This window comes from Antechinus flavipes, chromosome 2 (genome assembly GCF_016432865.1).
Source record: "Antechinus flavipes isolate AdamAnt ecotype Samford, QLD, Australia chromosome 2, AdamAnt_v2, whole genome shotgun sequence".
In the NCBI taxonomy this organism is placed as follows: domain Eukaryota; kingdom Metazoa; phylum Chordata; class Mammalia; order Dasyuromorphia; family Dasyuridae; genus Antechinus; species Antechinus flavipes.
Window position 1 is genome coordinate 677,036,826 of NC_067399.1, and position 15,617 is coordinate 677,052,442.

Here is a 15,617-nt window from a genome sequence, read left to right on the forward strand (position 1 = left end):
AAGAAGCTACCCAGTGATTTCATCAGAAAATACGAGAATCTCAGAATTATCAAAAATCATCCAGTTCAACCTGGCCCTGATTAAGGAAATCAGCTCCACACTCCAGGCAGTGGTCATCTAGCCTTCCTATAAAAATCCAACTGATTGAAGACCCATTCCTAATTTTTCAGAGAGGGCAGACACACTGTCCCAAGTCAACCCTCTTCTACTCTGGAGAGGCTCAAATTGTTCTCATGTGTTTTTTCCTTTACATAAAATTGGGGGAATAACAGGTAGCATTTGTGTAAGGCATTAAGTTTTGCAAAATGCTTCTTTTTCAGTCTTTGTTTCTCTCAAACACACACACACACACGTCTGGTGATAACCCATTCTGCTCAAATTGTTAGCAGCAGCAGTGAGGTGGAATGAGCAATGGATTTGAAGGCGAGATAATTGGGCGTGATTCTCCTCTCACTTTGTATATATTTTGTTATCTCCTCACCGAGGTCCATGCTATTTTCCCCAAAGGCAGAATTATTTCATTTCTGTCTTTGTTATCACCAGTACCTAGCTGCTAGTGCTTGGTACACGAGTAGGCATTTGTAAATATTTGTTTGGTTAGTAGATTGAATTTAGGAGATTTCCTTTGATTGAGTTTCCTCACATATAATAAGAAAAATAATCACGGCCCACAGGATTATTGTAGGGAAAGAGCTTTCCAAATTCAAAGGGCTATAAATATTTGTTACAGGAAGATTTTTAGACAGATTGAACCACAAGCTGCTTCTCAACAATCTTTATCCATTGCTTCTTATTTACTGAATCACAGAATATCATAATGGAAAGGGACCCCAGACGCCATCCAACTTAATCTATACTCGAAGAGGACAATTCAGTGGATCCTCAAGTGCTCATTCATATTTTGCTTGGGTGACTCCACTGATGGGGGCTCCACTACCTCATGAGGCATTCTCAGAGAGCTCTCATTGTTAAGAATTTTTTTTCCTGATATTGAGCCTAAATTTGCCTCTCTTCTGCTTTCCTCTATTCCCCATTCGCCTCTTCTTACTGACCATACAATGTCAGGTTTCAGATGAGCTTTTGATATTGTCTTCTTCCTGTCTTCTGAACAGAAGCTGGGTCATTCTCAGCAAAGACTTTTGCTATTTCCTCTAATACAATCAATAACTGGAGTAAGTGAAACATTATGAATGCTTTTACATGATTGTTTTTCTGTCCTCATGATAGCCAACTGAACATTTCTGCTTAATTTGTTATTGTAATTTCAGTCATCTCTGACCCCTGACCCCATTTTGGGGTTTTCTTGACAAAAATACTAGTGTGGTTCTCCATTTTCTTCTCCAGCTCATTTTACATATGAGGAAACTGAGGCAGATTTAAGTGACTTGCCCAGGGTCACCCAGGGGTAAACAGAAGGGATGCTGGTGGGAAGGAAACCCAACTGAATCCTTTGGCTCCTTGGAGCGACTCTGTCTTTGTTGGATTATATCTGTAAGAGGACCTTGAAAACCCAGCCTATCTCAGTGGCTCTAGAAAGGAAACTCTTGGTGCAAAACCCACGCTTCACATGAATTGCTTGTGTGACCCTGGACAAATGATAAACTCTGAGTCTTGTTGTTCTCATCTGTAAAATGACCCAATAGTGCATTTATCTCACGGAGGTATGATCATGGTCAAGTGAGAGAGCACATGTAGAGTGTTTTGCAAACCTCTTGCTGGACTCGCTGGATTTATTAAGCAGAAGGAACCCACGTTGGAAAAAATAGCTGCTTTGTCTAGTAGTCAGGACTACTGGGCTCTACTCCCAGTGCCTGGCACACAGTAGGCTCTTAATGTTTGGTGATCGGTGACTGGTTTCATCGGGCTGGGTGACGTGAAGTGAATTGCTCTCCGAGGACCTCTCAAGCAGAGATGTACGTCGAGTAATTCACATGAAAATGATCTGGGGATTTTAGTGGACCAGAAGTTCAATGCCACGGGGATGGCCATCTAAGAGGATGTGAGCTTTTTCTTAAAAACAGGTTTAGACTTTATCAGTGCAGGATGGGCGGCCCTGGTGTGGAAATGTTCTCTGTGGATATAGACTAGTATCCCCATCTCTAATGAAGTAGCTGGGGGGCAATGAGGGGTTACTTGACTTGGCCTGGGTCTTACAGTCACTTTGTGTCAGAGGGAGCACTTGAATCCGGATCCTTGGACCTCAAGCCCCTGCCTCCACTCACTGCACTACTCTGCCACTGAGACCCTCTTGGATCCCAGAGGCACACAGACTCCCGGGGAGCGTGTCCCAGTCACATCCGGAATATGATTCCAGCACCTGACATCACCCATTAGGGAGGATGATGGGCTTGTGCAGGAGCAGAGACCAACGTCCTCTGAGAAGTGTGGGGGAAACCAGAGAACCCCAAGGATAACGTGGCCGCAAGCACGATGGGAAAAGCGGCCCTTCCTGCAGCAGGCTCAGGTTTGCAGGGGCTTCCTGCCCACCGGTCCTGATGGGGACGTCGCCCATCGTACAGGCTGCGTCACGGAGCTTAGTTCAGACAGGTTGTGACTGGATGCTAAGTCTCGGGGCCAGGGATTCTGCCCAAGGTTTCTCCCGACTCTGTGTCCAGGACTTCTATCCCATCCTGCCTTCTCAAGCATTCAAAGGCTGTTCTGGTCAAGGAGCCTGGACTTGTGCTGCTGGTCCTGGAGGGCAGAACCACAAGAAAGGACGCCACGTTATCTGGGACCTCTGCCTTCTCTCTGATTCTGACGGATTTTCATGATCTTGTTGGGATTCTTTTACTGGATCTGCAGGGAGAGGTTAGCCCTGAGGCAGCATGGAGACAGAAAGAGCCTCGTCTCCCACATCCCAGCTGCAGAGTCCCTTACGCGCCTGATGTTCTGCCCAACTGCAGTGAACGCGCTGCCGAAACAAGCGCAGGCTCTTGGCATTCTGGGCAATTCTCAGAGCCTGCTGACCTGTCTATGTACAAACTGCCTGGGAATCCACTTCCCCGGTGGGTCCCCTGTCACCCCCATCCAGTTTGGGTTCAGGTTGACGTAACTCTTGGGGATGCGCAAAATGGCGACTCGGCTCTTCCTTGAGAGGTCATTGTCTTTGTCCTCCCATCCACAAGCAGACTGCGAGGAAGCAAGGTCATTATATACAGGCATTGTCTTTGACCTCTCCATTTCCCAGAAAAATCTCAATTTCTTGTAATCTGGCTCCACCTCATGATGTTCCAGAACCGTTTTTGCCCAAGGTTGTGACAGATTTCTTCACTTCTAAATCCAATGGGCTGTTTTCCCTCTTCATCCTCCTTGTCCTTCTGACATTGACCACTCCCTCTAGAACCCTTTCTCTTGGTCCTCCTTCTACCTGACCTCTCCTCTCTCACTCCAGCATGAGGGGCCCTGGGATTTGTCCTGGGCTTTTGCTCTTCCTCCTACATTCTGTTTCTTGGTGATCTCCTCTACTCCCACAGGTGAAAATCTCGTCCTTATAGCAACGACTCCCCAGTCCCCATCACCAGCCCTCAGGTTTTACTCTACAGCACCAACGGCCTGCTCGGTATTTCCACCAGTACGTCTTGTGGGCGTCTCCAGCTCGGCGAGTCAGAAACATTGCTTATTCTCTCCTTCCTTCCTCTGCCCCTCCTCCGCACTCCCTTAATCTCTGAGGACCCGAGTTCAACACTCGCGTCTCATCCATGGCTCCTCGTTCCGCTTTACTCATCATGTCCAGTCATTTGCTAAACTGTGATTCGAGTCCAACTGCTCCTTCCCTTTCTTTCCGGTCTCCAGGATATCTCATTGGTCTGGGAGCTTTTCCCCTTCACCTGGACGGATATAACATCCTTATTGTTGTCTTGACTTCAAGTGTCTTTCCCTCTCCCATCTATCTTGCACAAAAATATCAAAAGAATCATCCTGAAGCTCTAGTCTGGCCAGGGCACCTTCCTTCTTCCTACTGACCCTATGGTCACCAATATAAATTAAAAGTCCCTCCGCTTTGCATGTGAAGGCTCTCTTAGTTTGGCTCCTGGCTGCCTTTCCAGACAGGCTCTCTCTGGCCTCCATTATTCTGTCCTTACTCTGAGCAGTACATTGTCAGTAAAGATGGCGGCCCATCTGGGCGGATGTCCCTTCATGCACTTCATATACCAAACTTGTCACCCTGCATCTCATCTCTCCATCTCTGTAGAGCTCTTCTCTCCTTTCAGCTGTGTTTATCAAGTTTTGGATCATGGGACCTCCCATGTCAAGTCTTTCTTGATATCCCCAATGATCAGTGATATCTCTCTCTCTCTCTCTCTCTCTCTCTCTCTTTCTCTCTTTCTCTCTCTCTGTTTTTTCTCAAATGATCTTAGAATTACTTATTTATGTGCATGTCATGTCTGCCACTAGAATATAAATCCCCAGGAGAGCCAGCACTGTTTCATTTCTTTCTTGGTATACCAAGTACCTGGCACACAGTAGGAGTTTAATAAGTGCTTGCTGGATTGAACTAAAAACGACATTCCCATTCCTGGCAGGCTATCACTCTTAGTGTGCTCTACAAATTTGGCTGTCATTGTCGTCATCATCACCATCACCATCATCATCATCATCATCATCATCCTTGTTGTTGTCATTGCCTTAGAATGCATGGAAGGGTTTCCAACCCGGTGGCATTTGGAGGATGTGCCAGCTTGCTGTGACTCAGACCATTAATGGAACAGGCAAGTTTATCCTCCCTCTCAGTTTATTACCCACAGCCTCACTGCGGATGATTTCACCAATTACCAAGTAAACAATTTAACTCAATAAAAATCAAAGGGCGGTGTCTGGAAAAGTGTGTTCATTTTTATTAATGCAGATCGGTGCACTATAGATTAGGGGTAATTATAATAATTTCTCATATTGCTGCATATTTTGTCAGACTAATGAAATTTCAGTAATAAGAGCTTTCCCTCTGCTGCTCCATTATTCAATCCTCACTCAGAGGCAGCCTGAACACCAGGTGTTAGGGACGATGGTGCTTGTTCTGGCTGGGAAGCGCCCAGGACGCAGTAGAGGAGTTAGCAAGTGGGACCTTAATCTATTTCCTAAACTTGGTATGAGAGGATCAGGCTGTGAACTGGAAGAAGAGATGTGTCAAAGTAACCTGTCTTCCATATGGACCAAACTTCAAAGAACACTAGGCAGCTGGGTGGTGCAGTGTAGAGCACTGGACCTGGAGGCAAGAAGATCTGAGTGCAAATTCAGTCTCAGACACTTAGTAGTGATGTGACCCTAAGCTAGTCAATGTTTGCCTCAGTTTCCTCATTTGTAAAAGAGGGATAATAATAGAGTTGCTGGGAGGTGATATTTGTAAAATATTTTGCAAACCTTAAAGCATGATGTAAAAGCTAATGTCATTATTATTTTGTCCCTTCTATTTTTCCTTCCAAGATTGATTTTCAAGTGTTGATCTTTGGTTGATGTGGAGAGCAAAAAGCAACTATCGATGGTGAATCATGTCATTGAGAGGAGCTGGGGATGTTGATAATGGAGAAGAAAAAACTCAGGGCAACTTGGTAGCTGGAAGCTGCCTCCAAGTACACTGTGGGTCACAAGGAAGGGAATGAGATTTGCCCTCTCTGCTCCTTACAATCAGGAGGAGGAATAGGCCCGAGGTTGCAGAGGCAGATTCGTACTTGGTATCTGGAAAAACTTGCTAATAATGAATTATTTAGAAGTAGAGTGAGATTGTTTTGGAGCCAAGTGAGCTTCCCTTTTCTAGAGGTCTCTAAGTATGGCTGCCTGGCTACTGCTGCATCTATAGCCTTTTGCAGATAAAGGAGGAGCTCACTGGTTTCCAACCAACTCAAGAGTTCTGATTCTGGGCCAGAGAGAAGCAGATCATGGTTCTCAAAGTTCAGGTCTAAACAGATCATTCTCCTGCCAAGATGCTTCTATAGCTCCCTAGGACCTCTAATATATAACCCAAACCTCTCTTTTTGCCCACTAATATCCACCTCAAATCATTTTGTATATATTTTGAATTTGCTTTTCTGTGCACAGGTTGTACCTCCCCAGTAGAATGGAAACTACTGGAGGGCAAGGACTGGTTCACTTTTATCATGATCATCCAGCATTTGGTCCCTAGCAGGGGCTTAATAAAGCTTGGCGAATTAAATCTAATTGAATGTGAATTGTGACAAGAATTTCCCAGAACCCAAGGGTGGGCGCCCCAAGTTAATCTGGGATCTGCCCATTCTTCAGATTTGTTTTGGAACCGTCGGACCCTGGCACGCCTCCCTGTGCTACGTTCGGTCTCAGCGTGGCTGACACATGGAGCCCTACTTGGTACCGCTGGAAGCAGAAGTTCCACATCCTCCTGCTTATCCAGGCTGGGACCGCTCCCTTGTCTCTTGTGTCATTGATCTCCAAGGGGTGCAGGTGTCTAAAACACTGGGGGCGCATCTTCCCTAAGGGCCACACACAGTCCAGCTGGTGGACACGGGACTGCTGCAAGCAGAAGGAGCTCAAACACAAGTCATTCCATACCTTTTTGATCGCATATGCATCTCCTTCTCTGATATGCACCTCTCCTTCGGCTTGAACAAGTTATCTGGAAATAAACACACAAGGAAGCATCAATTAATGGCACCAGGGATTGGATCATGCAGATGCTGACAGAGGCATCCCATGGGAGAGTTAGCCTGATCCTTGCTCTTACTCCTTTCTCCTTCCATGTCCAGCCTTATCCCGCAGACCGCCATGAACATCCATCCAAGAGAGCCAAGGAGACTCACCCACCAGGACGAGGAGGCTGGCACTGAGATCCTTCCACAGAACTCCTCTAAGGGCCACCACCACAGGGAGAATGGAAAACCCCTCCCTCAAATTCAAGTCCCCCTCAGGCAGAAGAAAAATAAGGCTACCGTGACAAGGATGCCAACCTGGGAGAACATGAGATTGAGAGTCAGGGGAATATGTGGTTTCTACCTGGACTCTGCTGTTTGACGCACTAGTGTTCTTGCAGAATCTGCGGGATCTGCTTCCTTCTCTATAAAATGAATGGGTTGGACTGTTGGTGGAGCTGTGAGTTGGTCCAACTATCTAGAGGACTATTTGGAATGATATGAGAAAGGTCACTAAAGTTCATTTTCTTTGATCTAAGAGTCACATTAGAGCATAAAACCAAGGGAATAATAGAAAAAAAGACACAAAACAGCAAAACCTTTTTAACTTTTTGTGGTAGCAAAGAGTCGGAAGCACAGTAGGTCCCCACTGATTGGAGAATGAGTAAACAAGTTAGGTGTTTGAAATGTAACTGACTCGTATTGCTTCATTAAAAAAATATCAACTGTGAAGAGAATTCAGAGACATGGGAAGCCTTGTATGAACTAAAACAATAAAATGAAGCAAAGAAAAACAATATATACAGTGATCTTAACAATGCAAATGGAAAGAATACTAAGAGGAGGTAAAATTTTCATAATTATTAGATTTATATTTAGATCTAAGTCCCCCAGTGATACCAAAGAGAGCCAAAAATGGTGAAAATGGCACCCAAGTGCCACTCGGCATATATGCATGTATGTCAGGTATATACACACCTATGTGAAGATACAAACATATGCATATAAATAGAAATCTATATTGCATGTGTACATGTCCACATATATGCAAGTGTATATGGACATAATGTACATGTGTGTATATGCATGTGTATATATAAACATAAATCTGTGTGTATATTGATATTTAGCTTTGTCCATCTCAGGTAATAAGAAGTAGTGGTCATTACTCATGGCCATTAGGTTGGTTCAGAGCTCCTGGTCAGAAGCTTCTTCCAGAAAATGATATTCCTCCACCAAAGCTGTAATCGAGCCAGGCAGGGAGACTCCTCCAGAGCTCACATTAAAGCTACACCCAAGGTAGACTGTGTTCCCAGGAGATAAAAGCCAACATGGAAAATTGCGATTGTGGAATTAGCATAATTTCAATTGAATTACAAGTAGGATTCACTGGAAAGGTAAAAATCCTGCTACCCAATTCATGCCTTGCTTTGCTTTTCAAAAGGGAGGCAAAAGTAACTATGAGACATTTCACCATTGCGTTGTTTTGTCTTTTCAGAATCTCGATGGCCTGTTGAGAAGTGGGCCTGAGCCAACTTTGCTGAGGGGGCCTCTTAGCCCTTTATTAATTGCCACATAACTCGAGGAGCATGGGAGGATTGGGGGCGGCGGGGAGGATCCTCTTTCAGCACCCCCTGCCCCACTCCCTGCGGGGACACAGTTATTGAGAGGGTGTTTACCCTTTGGCAGCTGCTGTAGTTAGACTTTGCTGAGAGTCAGTCCCAGGCCCAAAAGGGATGGATCTGCAGAATTCCAGGCTTCCTGGGGAAGACACGGTGGGTGTTTCCGTTTCTCCCACGGTGGTTCTGCTGTAACACCAGTTACTCTATATTTGAACATACTTCACAAACCACAGAGTTACGACAGAGGGAAAAGCGTGTTCCCAGGTTGAGAGATTTGGCATTTGGTTATCGAAAACATTTGTTTTGGAGACTTTGGAGGTCCCTAGAGAGAAATGATTTGCAATTAAATAACCCAATCCAGTCCAATACGCATTCATTCAGTGCCCACCATTCTACTTAGCCACTGGGGACAGCAGACAAAATGCAAAGTCCCCACCCTCAAGAAGCTTACGTCCAACTAACAATATTGACCTTACTTCCAACTAATAATACTGACAATTCAACTCAATTCAGTTAAGTATTTTAAAAGTTTCTACCACGTGACAGACATCATGCAAAGATAAGAGAGACATTTTGCCTGCCCTCAAGGAGCTTACATCCAAGTCATAATATTGACATTGCTTCCAACTAATAATATTGACAACTCAACTCGATTCAGTTAAGTATTTCAAAAGTTCCTACTATATGATAGACATTATGCAAAGAAGTTTTCCCTGCCCTCAAAGAGCTTACATTCCAGATAGCATTCTATATGCATACTCATTCTTCAAGGAAAAGCATATGATCTACCCAAGAAAAATAAAGAAGGGCAGACTTGGGATCTGTAAAAAGTATTCCCCTGAATTTCCTCTTCTCTAAAATAAGAGTTGACTCAGATGATCTCTGAGGTCATGTCCAGCTGTAGACCCATGATTTTATGATTGGCAAATAGTTTTCTGAGATCTTTGGTTTAGGGTGTGGTGGGAGATGATCCCATTTCATACTTTATAAACTTGACCTCTACATAAGACAGACCAGGCTTTGACTCTCCATTTGGATACCTCCTAACTAGATCACCCTGAGTAAATATTTAACTTAAGCTTCAGTTTTTTAAACTGTAAAATAAGTTCATAAAGGAACTATTCAGAAAGTACTTTAGAAACCTTATGTTATGGATGCTATATGAGATAATTATTATCTCCTCTAATTCTCCCTTGGCCAAGTTCTTAAAGGAAAAATCCATTTTATATAAATATCCAGTTCTTATTTAACACATAGTAGGTACTTAATAAAATAAATGCTTTTCATGAAATTAAATGATAGCTGAAGGAATATTTTCTGGGTTCCATGCCGATCAATCAATCACCAGTAATTTTAAGTGCTTTGCATGCCGAGCACTGAGCTGAGTACTGGGAATATAAAGAAAGCTAAAATAAGTCATTAATATATTTTTCAAAGAAGAGTCACTTGTCTAAATTCAGTGAAAAAGAGGGAGAAGGAAGGGTGTTGCCAGATTATTATACTTCCAGGCAGATGGAATCTCTTTTTTTTTTTTTTTAATAACATTAGTGGAGTAAATTATCAATTTTTGTTTTTCTGCAAAATCCATTTTTATAGTATGACCTTAGTCTCAAGCCCATGAAAGAACATAGTCCCCATCATTAATTCTACTTGGCAAGGCCCTATTTATGACTTGCTCTACAGCTCAGCCCAAGTAAATGGCTAAGAGCCAATGGCTCAGGGTCTTCCCAGTTGGCCAAGGGAGAAGAAAAACAGGACTGAGTGTATTACAGGAAAATGAATGAATGTGGCATAAATGAGAGGAATGATTGAGAAAAGGGAAGAATGGAGGATAGGGGCCTGGACTTGGAGGAGTCAACAAGACCTGGATTCAAGTTCTGCTTCAATCATAGATTGGCTGAATGATACAGCAAGTCCAGTGAGTTTCCTCATCCATAAAATCAGGATTATAATTCCTATTCTATAAGCTTGATTCAAATGAAATGGCAGGAGGTTCAAATGAAATGGCAAGAAATTAGTCTGTAATTGGCATATAAATACAATGAATTTCCACTGAGAAGTGTGCAGACACTGAGACACCAGCATTTGAAAGCTGGGGGAGGCCCAAAGGTTCAGCCCATGTCAATGCCTAATGGGAAGAAGGATGATGGAAGTCTGGATGCTCATCTAGTCTCCTCATCATTGAAATCCCAGGCTCACATTCTACCCTCACCAACTGTGGCAGGTCGAGCCCTCCAAACAAGCTCATGAAGTTCTATTAAGGGTTTACTAGGTGGCAGACCACATGGTAAGCCATGGGGCTGCAAAAACAAGGAAATGAGATATATGTGGCTACATCTTTAAAGGTTCTAGGGTTAATCTCTAGGAATTGGGTGTGATTTTCTATTTCTCTAGATCACAAGCTCCCATTAGTATATTTCCCAGCTCATTATCTGTTGAGATCATTTAATTAGCCAGACAATCATCTTTATTTATCTTTTACAAATGAGTACTTAATAAGGAATACCAAATATCAACCTCAAACTGGAGACACACTATGCTACTAGTATAGTGTTTAAGGTGGTCAAGCTTGGAGTGCATAAGACTTCCCTTCTCTTTTATCCCATAGATAACTCGCTTTATGTAAATTCATTTGCATGCTATCTCCTCCATTAGACTATAAGCTCCCTGAGGATAGGAGCTGGCTTTTGCTTCTTTTGCCACAGTTCTTGGCACACAGTGGGCATTTAATAAATATTTACGATCATGTGGCAAAGGGGATAACTCACAGCTTCTGGAAGTCCTTTCTTTTCCATTCAGGGGGACCTTACGAAGTTCTTCAGCACTGTCACTCCTCAAATTCCCAAGCTCCCTTTCCTCAGGGAATATTGCTTGCTCTCAAAACTGGCATCAGCTGATCTGGGGACACTACAGACATACTTCCAGCTCTCCAGGTCCACAAGGTCACCTTGTGGTCAAGGGGAAGAGGAGAAGGAGGCTTCCCAAGTGCATCCTCCAAGTCCTTGGCAGAATATGTCCCTCCCTGAGTGGGACTGTACTCCAAACTTGGAATCTCAATGGGCTTGTTATATATAACCCACAAGCTTCAGAATTAGCCCAGCAGAGTCTCCTTAGCCAAGCCCAACATACTTCCTATGGGGCAATGTTTCATTTCACCAATGGTTTGACCCACTCTACTATTTTTCAACTTGATTAACTAGGTTAATTTACACTTAATTTAATGCCCTTTTTATTGATTTGATAGGAGTTTCACTTGATTAAGGTAGTTACTCTAAGAAGGGTAGGATGATTAATCCAATTGACCTTTCCTTCCTCTGTCTTTAAATCTTCAAGACTAAGCTCTGGGACCTCATCCTGCACAGGCCTTTCCTAGGCCCCCAGACATTAGTGCTCTCTTCTCGTTCCAAAACTGCTTTATATTTGTTTATCCTCCCAAGAGCCCACAAAGTCCACAGAGTACAAGGACTGTTCTGGTTTCATCTTGGTACTTTCTGTGCCTAGCACAGTTCCCCATTCATAGTAGTCAGCTAGGGAACACTTATTCCACCCCAATTCTGATTTGGATGTCATAAAAACACTTCCCCCAACAATGCAGATGCCCAAGATGTCCTTTTCATGAATCAGCTCCTGGGAAATGCCTTGGAGGATGTTGGGGAACATGAGGTCACAACATTTAGAACCAGATTTCTTCAATCAAATCCCTGACATCAGAAAATCCTTTCTATTGACCAGCAGGATGAATACAGAGAAGCTTGGAGAGACTTACATGAACTGATGCTGAGTGAAATGAGCAGGACCAGAAGATCATTATACACGTCAACAACAATATTGTATGAGGATAATTCTGATAGATGTGGCCATCCTCAACAATGAGATGAACCAAATCAGTTCCATTTGTTCAATAATGAAGAGAGACCAGCTACACCCAGCGAAAGAATTCTGGGAAATGAGTGTGAACCACTACATAGCATTTCCAATCCCTCTGTTTTTTTCCGCCTGCATTTTTGATTTCCTTCTCAGGTTAATTTTACCTTATTTCTAAATCTGATTTTTCTTGTGCAGCAAGATAACTATATGGATATATATACATAGAACTGTATGGATATTGTATTTAACATGTATTTTAACATGTTTAACATGTATTGGTCTACCTGCCATCTGGGGGAGGGGGTAGGAGGAAGGAAGGGAAAAGTTGGAACAGAAGGTTTTACAAGGGTCAATGATGAAAAATTATCCATGTATATATCTTGTAAATTAAAAGCTATAATAATAATAATAAATGAAAATTCTTTCTAGCTCCTAGAGTTGCTCATCTCAAGGGAAATGTGATTTGGGGGAATGGAGGGCTCCTCCTCTAGTGGAGGTCTCCAAGAAGGGGCTGGAGGATCACTCGTTGGGTAGTCCTGCCTGGGTTCTGTTGAGGTTAGATGGCTGCCAAGTGAGCTTCCTTGGGACTCTGACATATTTTAAGGTCTTTTCCAGCTTAATTCTAAGATTTCCCCCAAAGGAAAGAAAGCGGGGCACCCTTTCAAAGAAAAGTCAACATTTTGGGGGTTTGCTTTTCCTAAAAAGAAATCTGCAAGTGCTTGTATGCTTGAAGATCACCAGGCTGTTCATTAGGAGGATTTAAAGGCCCATAAACAGCTGGTGGCCTTGTCACTCTGATAATTCCATCGTGGTTGTCAAGATTTAAATCCAGTTTGGGGGGCATTGTTCCCATTTGGCTCCTCGCAGGGGGGTCTCTCATTTGCTCTGTGTCGTCAACAGCCAAGGAGTCTATTGTGCACTAATTGGCCCTCTCAAAATTAAATAGTGCACATCGACCAGGCTGGGAGATGGCTTGCCTCCCAAGGACTCGTGATCAGCAAATGTTTTGCTGGGTAAACATTCTCATTTTCCACAAATCACTTGCAGTACTTGGTGAAATCCCGAGCTCTCGGATGACAATGACAAATGATAAACAAGTTGTTTGAGAAGATGAGAAGGTAAAGAGAAGCTGTGCAGATGTCTGCATTTAGATGGAAATGATGCTGCTGCCAATTATCTTCTTGACATACGCCAGCCCTGAAGTCACAGCAACAATGGCAGCAGCAGAGGGGTGCTGGAAGCCTGGGAGGATTTGACCTCCAAAATCATTCTCTTCCACAGAGACAGGGTAATGAAAAATAGAGGCAACAAGCTCTCTCCCATGGCACTGATGGCAAAGACAGACTCGGCACTCTGCGAGGGTCATTTTTGTCTTTGTATACCCACAGCCTGGCACATAATCGATGCTTAATAAATGTTTGATGATTGACTGACTGGTTGGTGATACTGGTATAAATCACTCCCAGCCAGGAAAGATGAACCTTCTTGTATACATGGAATAGAACCACAGTGGTATCTCTAGCTAAATTTGAGAACATTTCTGACCTGGAAGTGGAAGGAATGGTAGAGGTCATTTCCCAGATGCCCAAGGTCATACAGTTAGTAAATGACTGGAGGGATATTAAATTCATGACTTCTGATTATAGAGCTGTCTCCTTCACCCTTTTCAAGGGCACTATAATTCAGCCAAGTAAATCATGATAATGTTAATGGTATCAACAGATTCAATTTAACAAATTACTTTCAGGTGGCATACATCTGCTCTCCCCAACATCTCTATGAAGTAGCTGCCATTATTATTTTCATTTTACAGATTAGGAAACTGAGCCCAGAGTCATTAGATACTCAGCTCATAAATGTCAGAGTCAGAATTCAAACCTTTCTTTAGACACTCAGTTTAATAGTTTTTCCACTGTAGCTTGTTGCCTTAAGATGTTCATTGGGTTGAGCTGAGAATGGAATATATAGGAGTCTGGGGTGGTGGGAGTAAGGAATGGTGATGGACAGTGATAAAGCCGAAACTGCCAAGATCTCGGTCAGAAGCCTGAGGACTCCTCTGGGGATAGGAGCACTAGAGTGCACACAAAATAATAATCAGATTCTTCAACAAAATGGAAGGAATTAAAAACTGAAAAAATTAGCAGCTACTATATACTATCTAGAATGATATCTGGTGAATAGAATTATAGAGCAGAATTCAAACCAATGACAAAGAAAAATCTTTTCAAAACAGATATCAAATGCCATATCGAATAAGTACAAATTCCAAAATATCTTTTTAGAATTCAGTGAATGTGCTGGGAATAGATTATCCTCACAATTAGACCTATTAGCCAACACTCCAGAGAAAAAAAGTGGTCCATAAAATTTTAAGAACAATATTTTTAATTGATGTCATCATACCTTTTATTCATAATCCCCTCAAGATACATGAAATGAAAAGCTTTCAAAATAAAGATTAGCTAAAAAAACGCATGGGAAAAGGAGAGGCCCATGTCATCATCAAAGGAATCTGTATGTATCAAAGATGCTTCAAGTGAGCCCATAGAGAATAAATTTCAATTATAAAATTGAATTCAATTATAAAAAACAATCATCTTATCCACCTACCATATAATAAGGCTAAACCTCAATTTCTTCATCTGTATAATTTGCAGAATATTCAATAGAAAAGAGTAAGAGCAAAAATGGTCACTCATCAATCATTCTACACAGCAACATCAATATTATACGATGATCAATTCTGATGAATGTGACTCCTTCAATGAGATGATCGATGCTAGCTCCAATGATCTTGTGATGAAGAGAACTATCTACACTCAGATAGAGGGCTGTGGGGACTGAATATGGATCACAATATAACATTCTCCTTCTTTGTGTTGTTCGCTTGCATTTTGTTTTCTTAGTCATTTTCTTTCTTTTTTGATCTGATTTTTCTTGTGCAGAAAGAGAAGTGTGTAAATATGTTTATACATATTGGATTTAATATATATTTTAAAACATGTTTAACATATACTGGATTGGCTACCATCTAGGAGAAGGGATGGCAGTAAGGAGGAGAAAATCTGAAACATAAGGCTATGCAATGGTCAATGTTGAAAAATTATCCATGCATATGCTTTAAAAATAAAAAGCTTTAAAAAATGCTAAAAAAAAAACCCTATAAAATAACATAAAAGGGGGGGAGGGAAGGATGGTCACTCATCCCAGGACCTTTCCTATTTAATCTTCCTCAGAAAAGATGAGAAATATAAGATAAGTGATGATTCTTGATGATGATGATAATGATGAATAATAATTTACGTGTAGGTTTTCAAGTACCTTACACACATTGTTTTATTCCATTCTCATAACAGACTCTGTGCTCCATCCATAGCCCATCTAATTATTCTTATAATGATATATGTGATAAAGTTATCCAGAGACAGATAGATAGACATGTATATAGATGTATGTAAATAAATATGTACAAGTATATGCATATACATATACATGTAAATATTATCCACAATTTGCAAATGAAGGAATTGAG

The 15,617-nt window shown here is 42.2% G+C and overlaps 1 protein-coding gene across 1 annotated transcript in view; it reads right to left on the reverse strand.

The window, feature by feature from the left end:
- The window catches only part of LOC127552197 ((E2-independent) E3 ubiquitin-conjugating enzyme FATS-like), a 100,310-nt gene that overhangs the window by 3,238 nt on the left and 81,455 nt on the right, over positions 1 to 15,617 (reverse strand). The window contains exon 5 of the mRNA XM_051982705.1: positions 6,520 to 6,583. Within this exon, the coding sequence (XP_051838665.1) occupies positions 6,520 to 6,583 (64 nt within the window). The remainder of the gene's footprint in view (positions 1 to 6,519; positions 6,584 to 15,617) is intronic.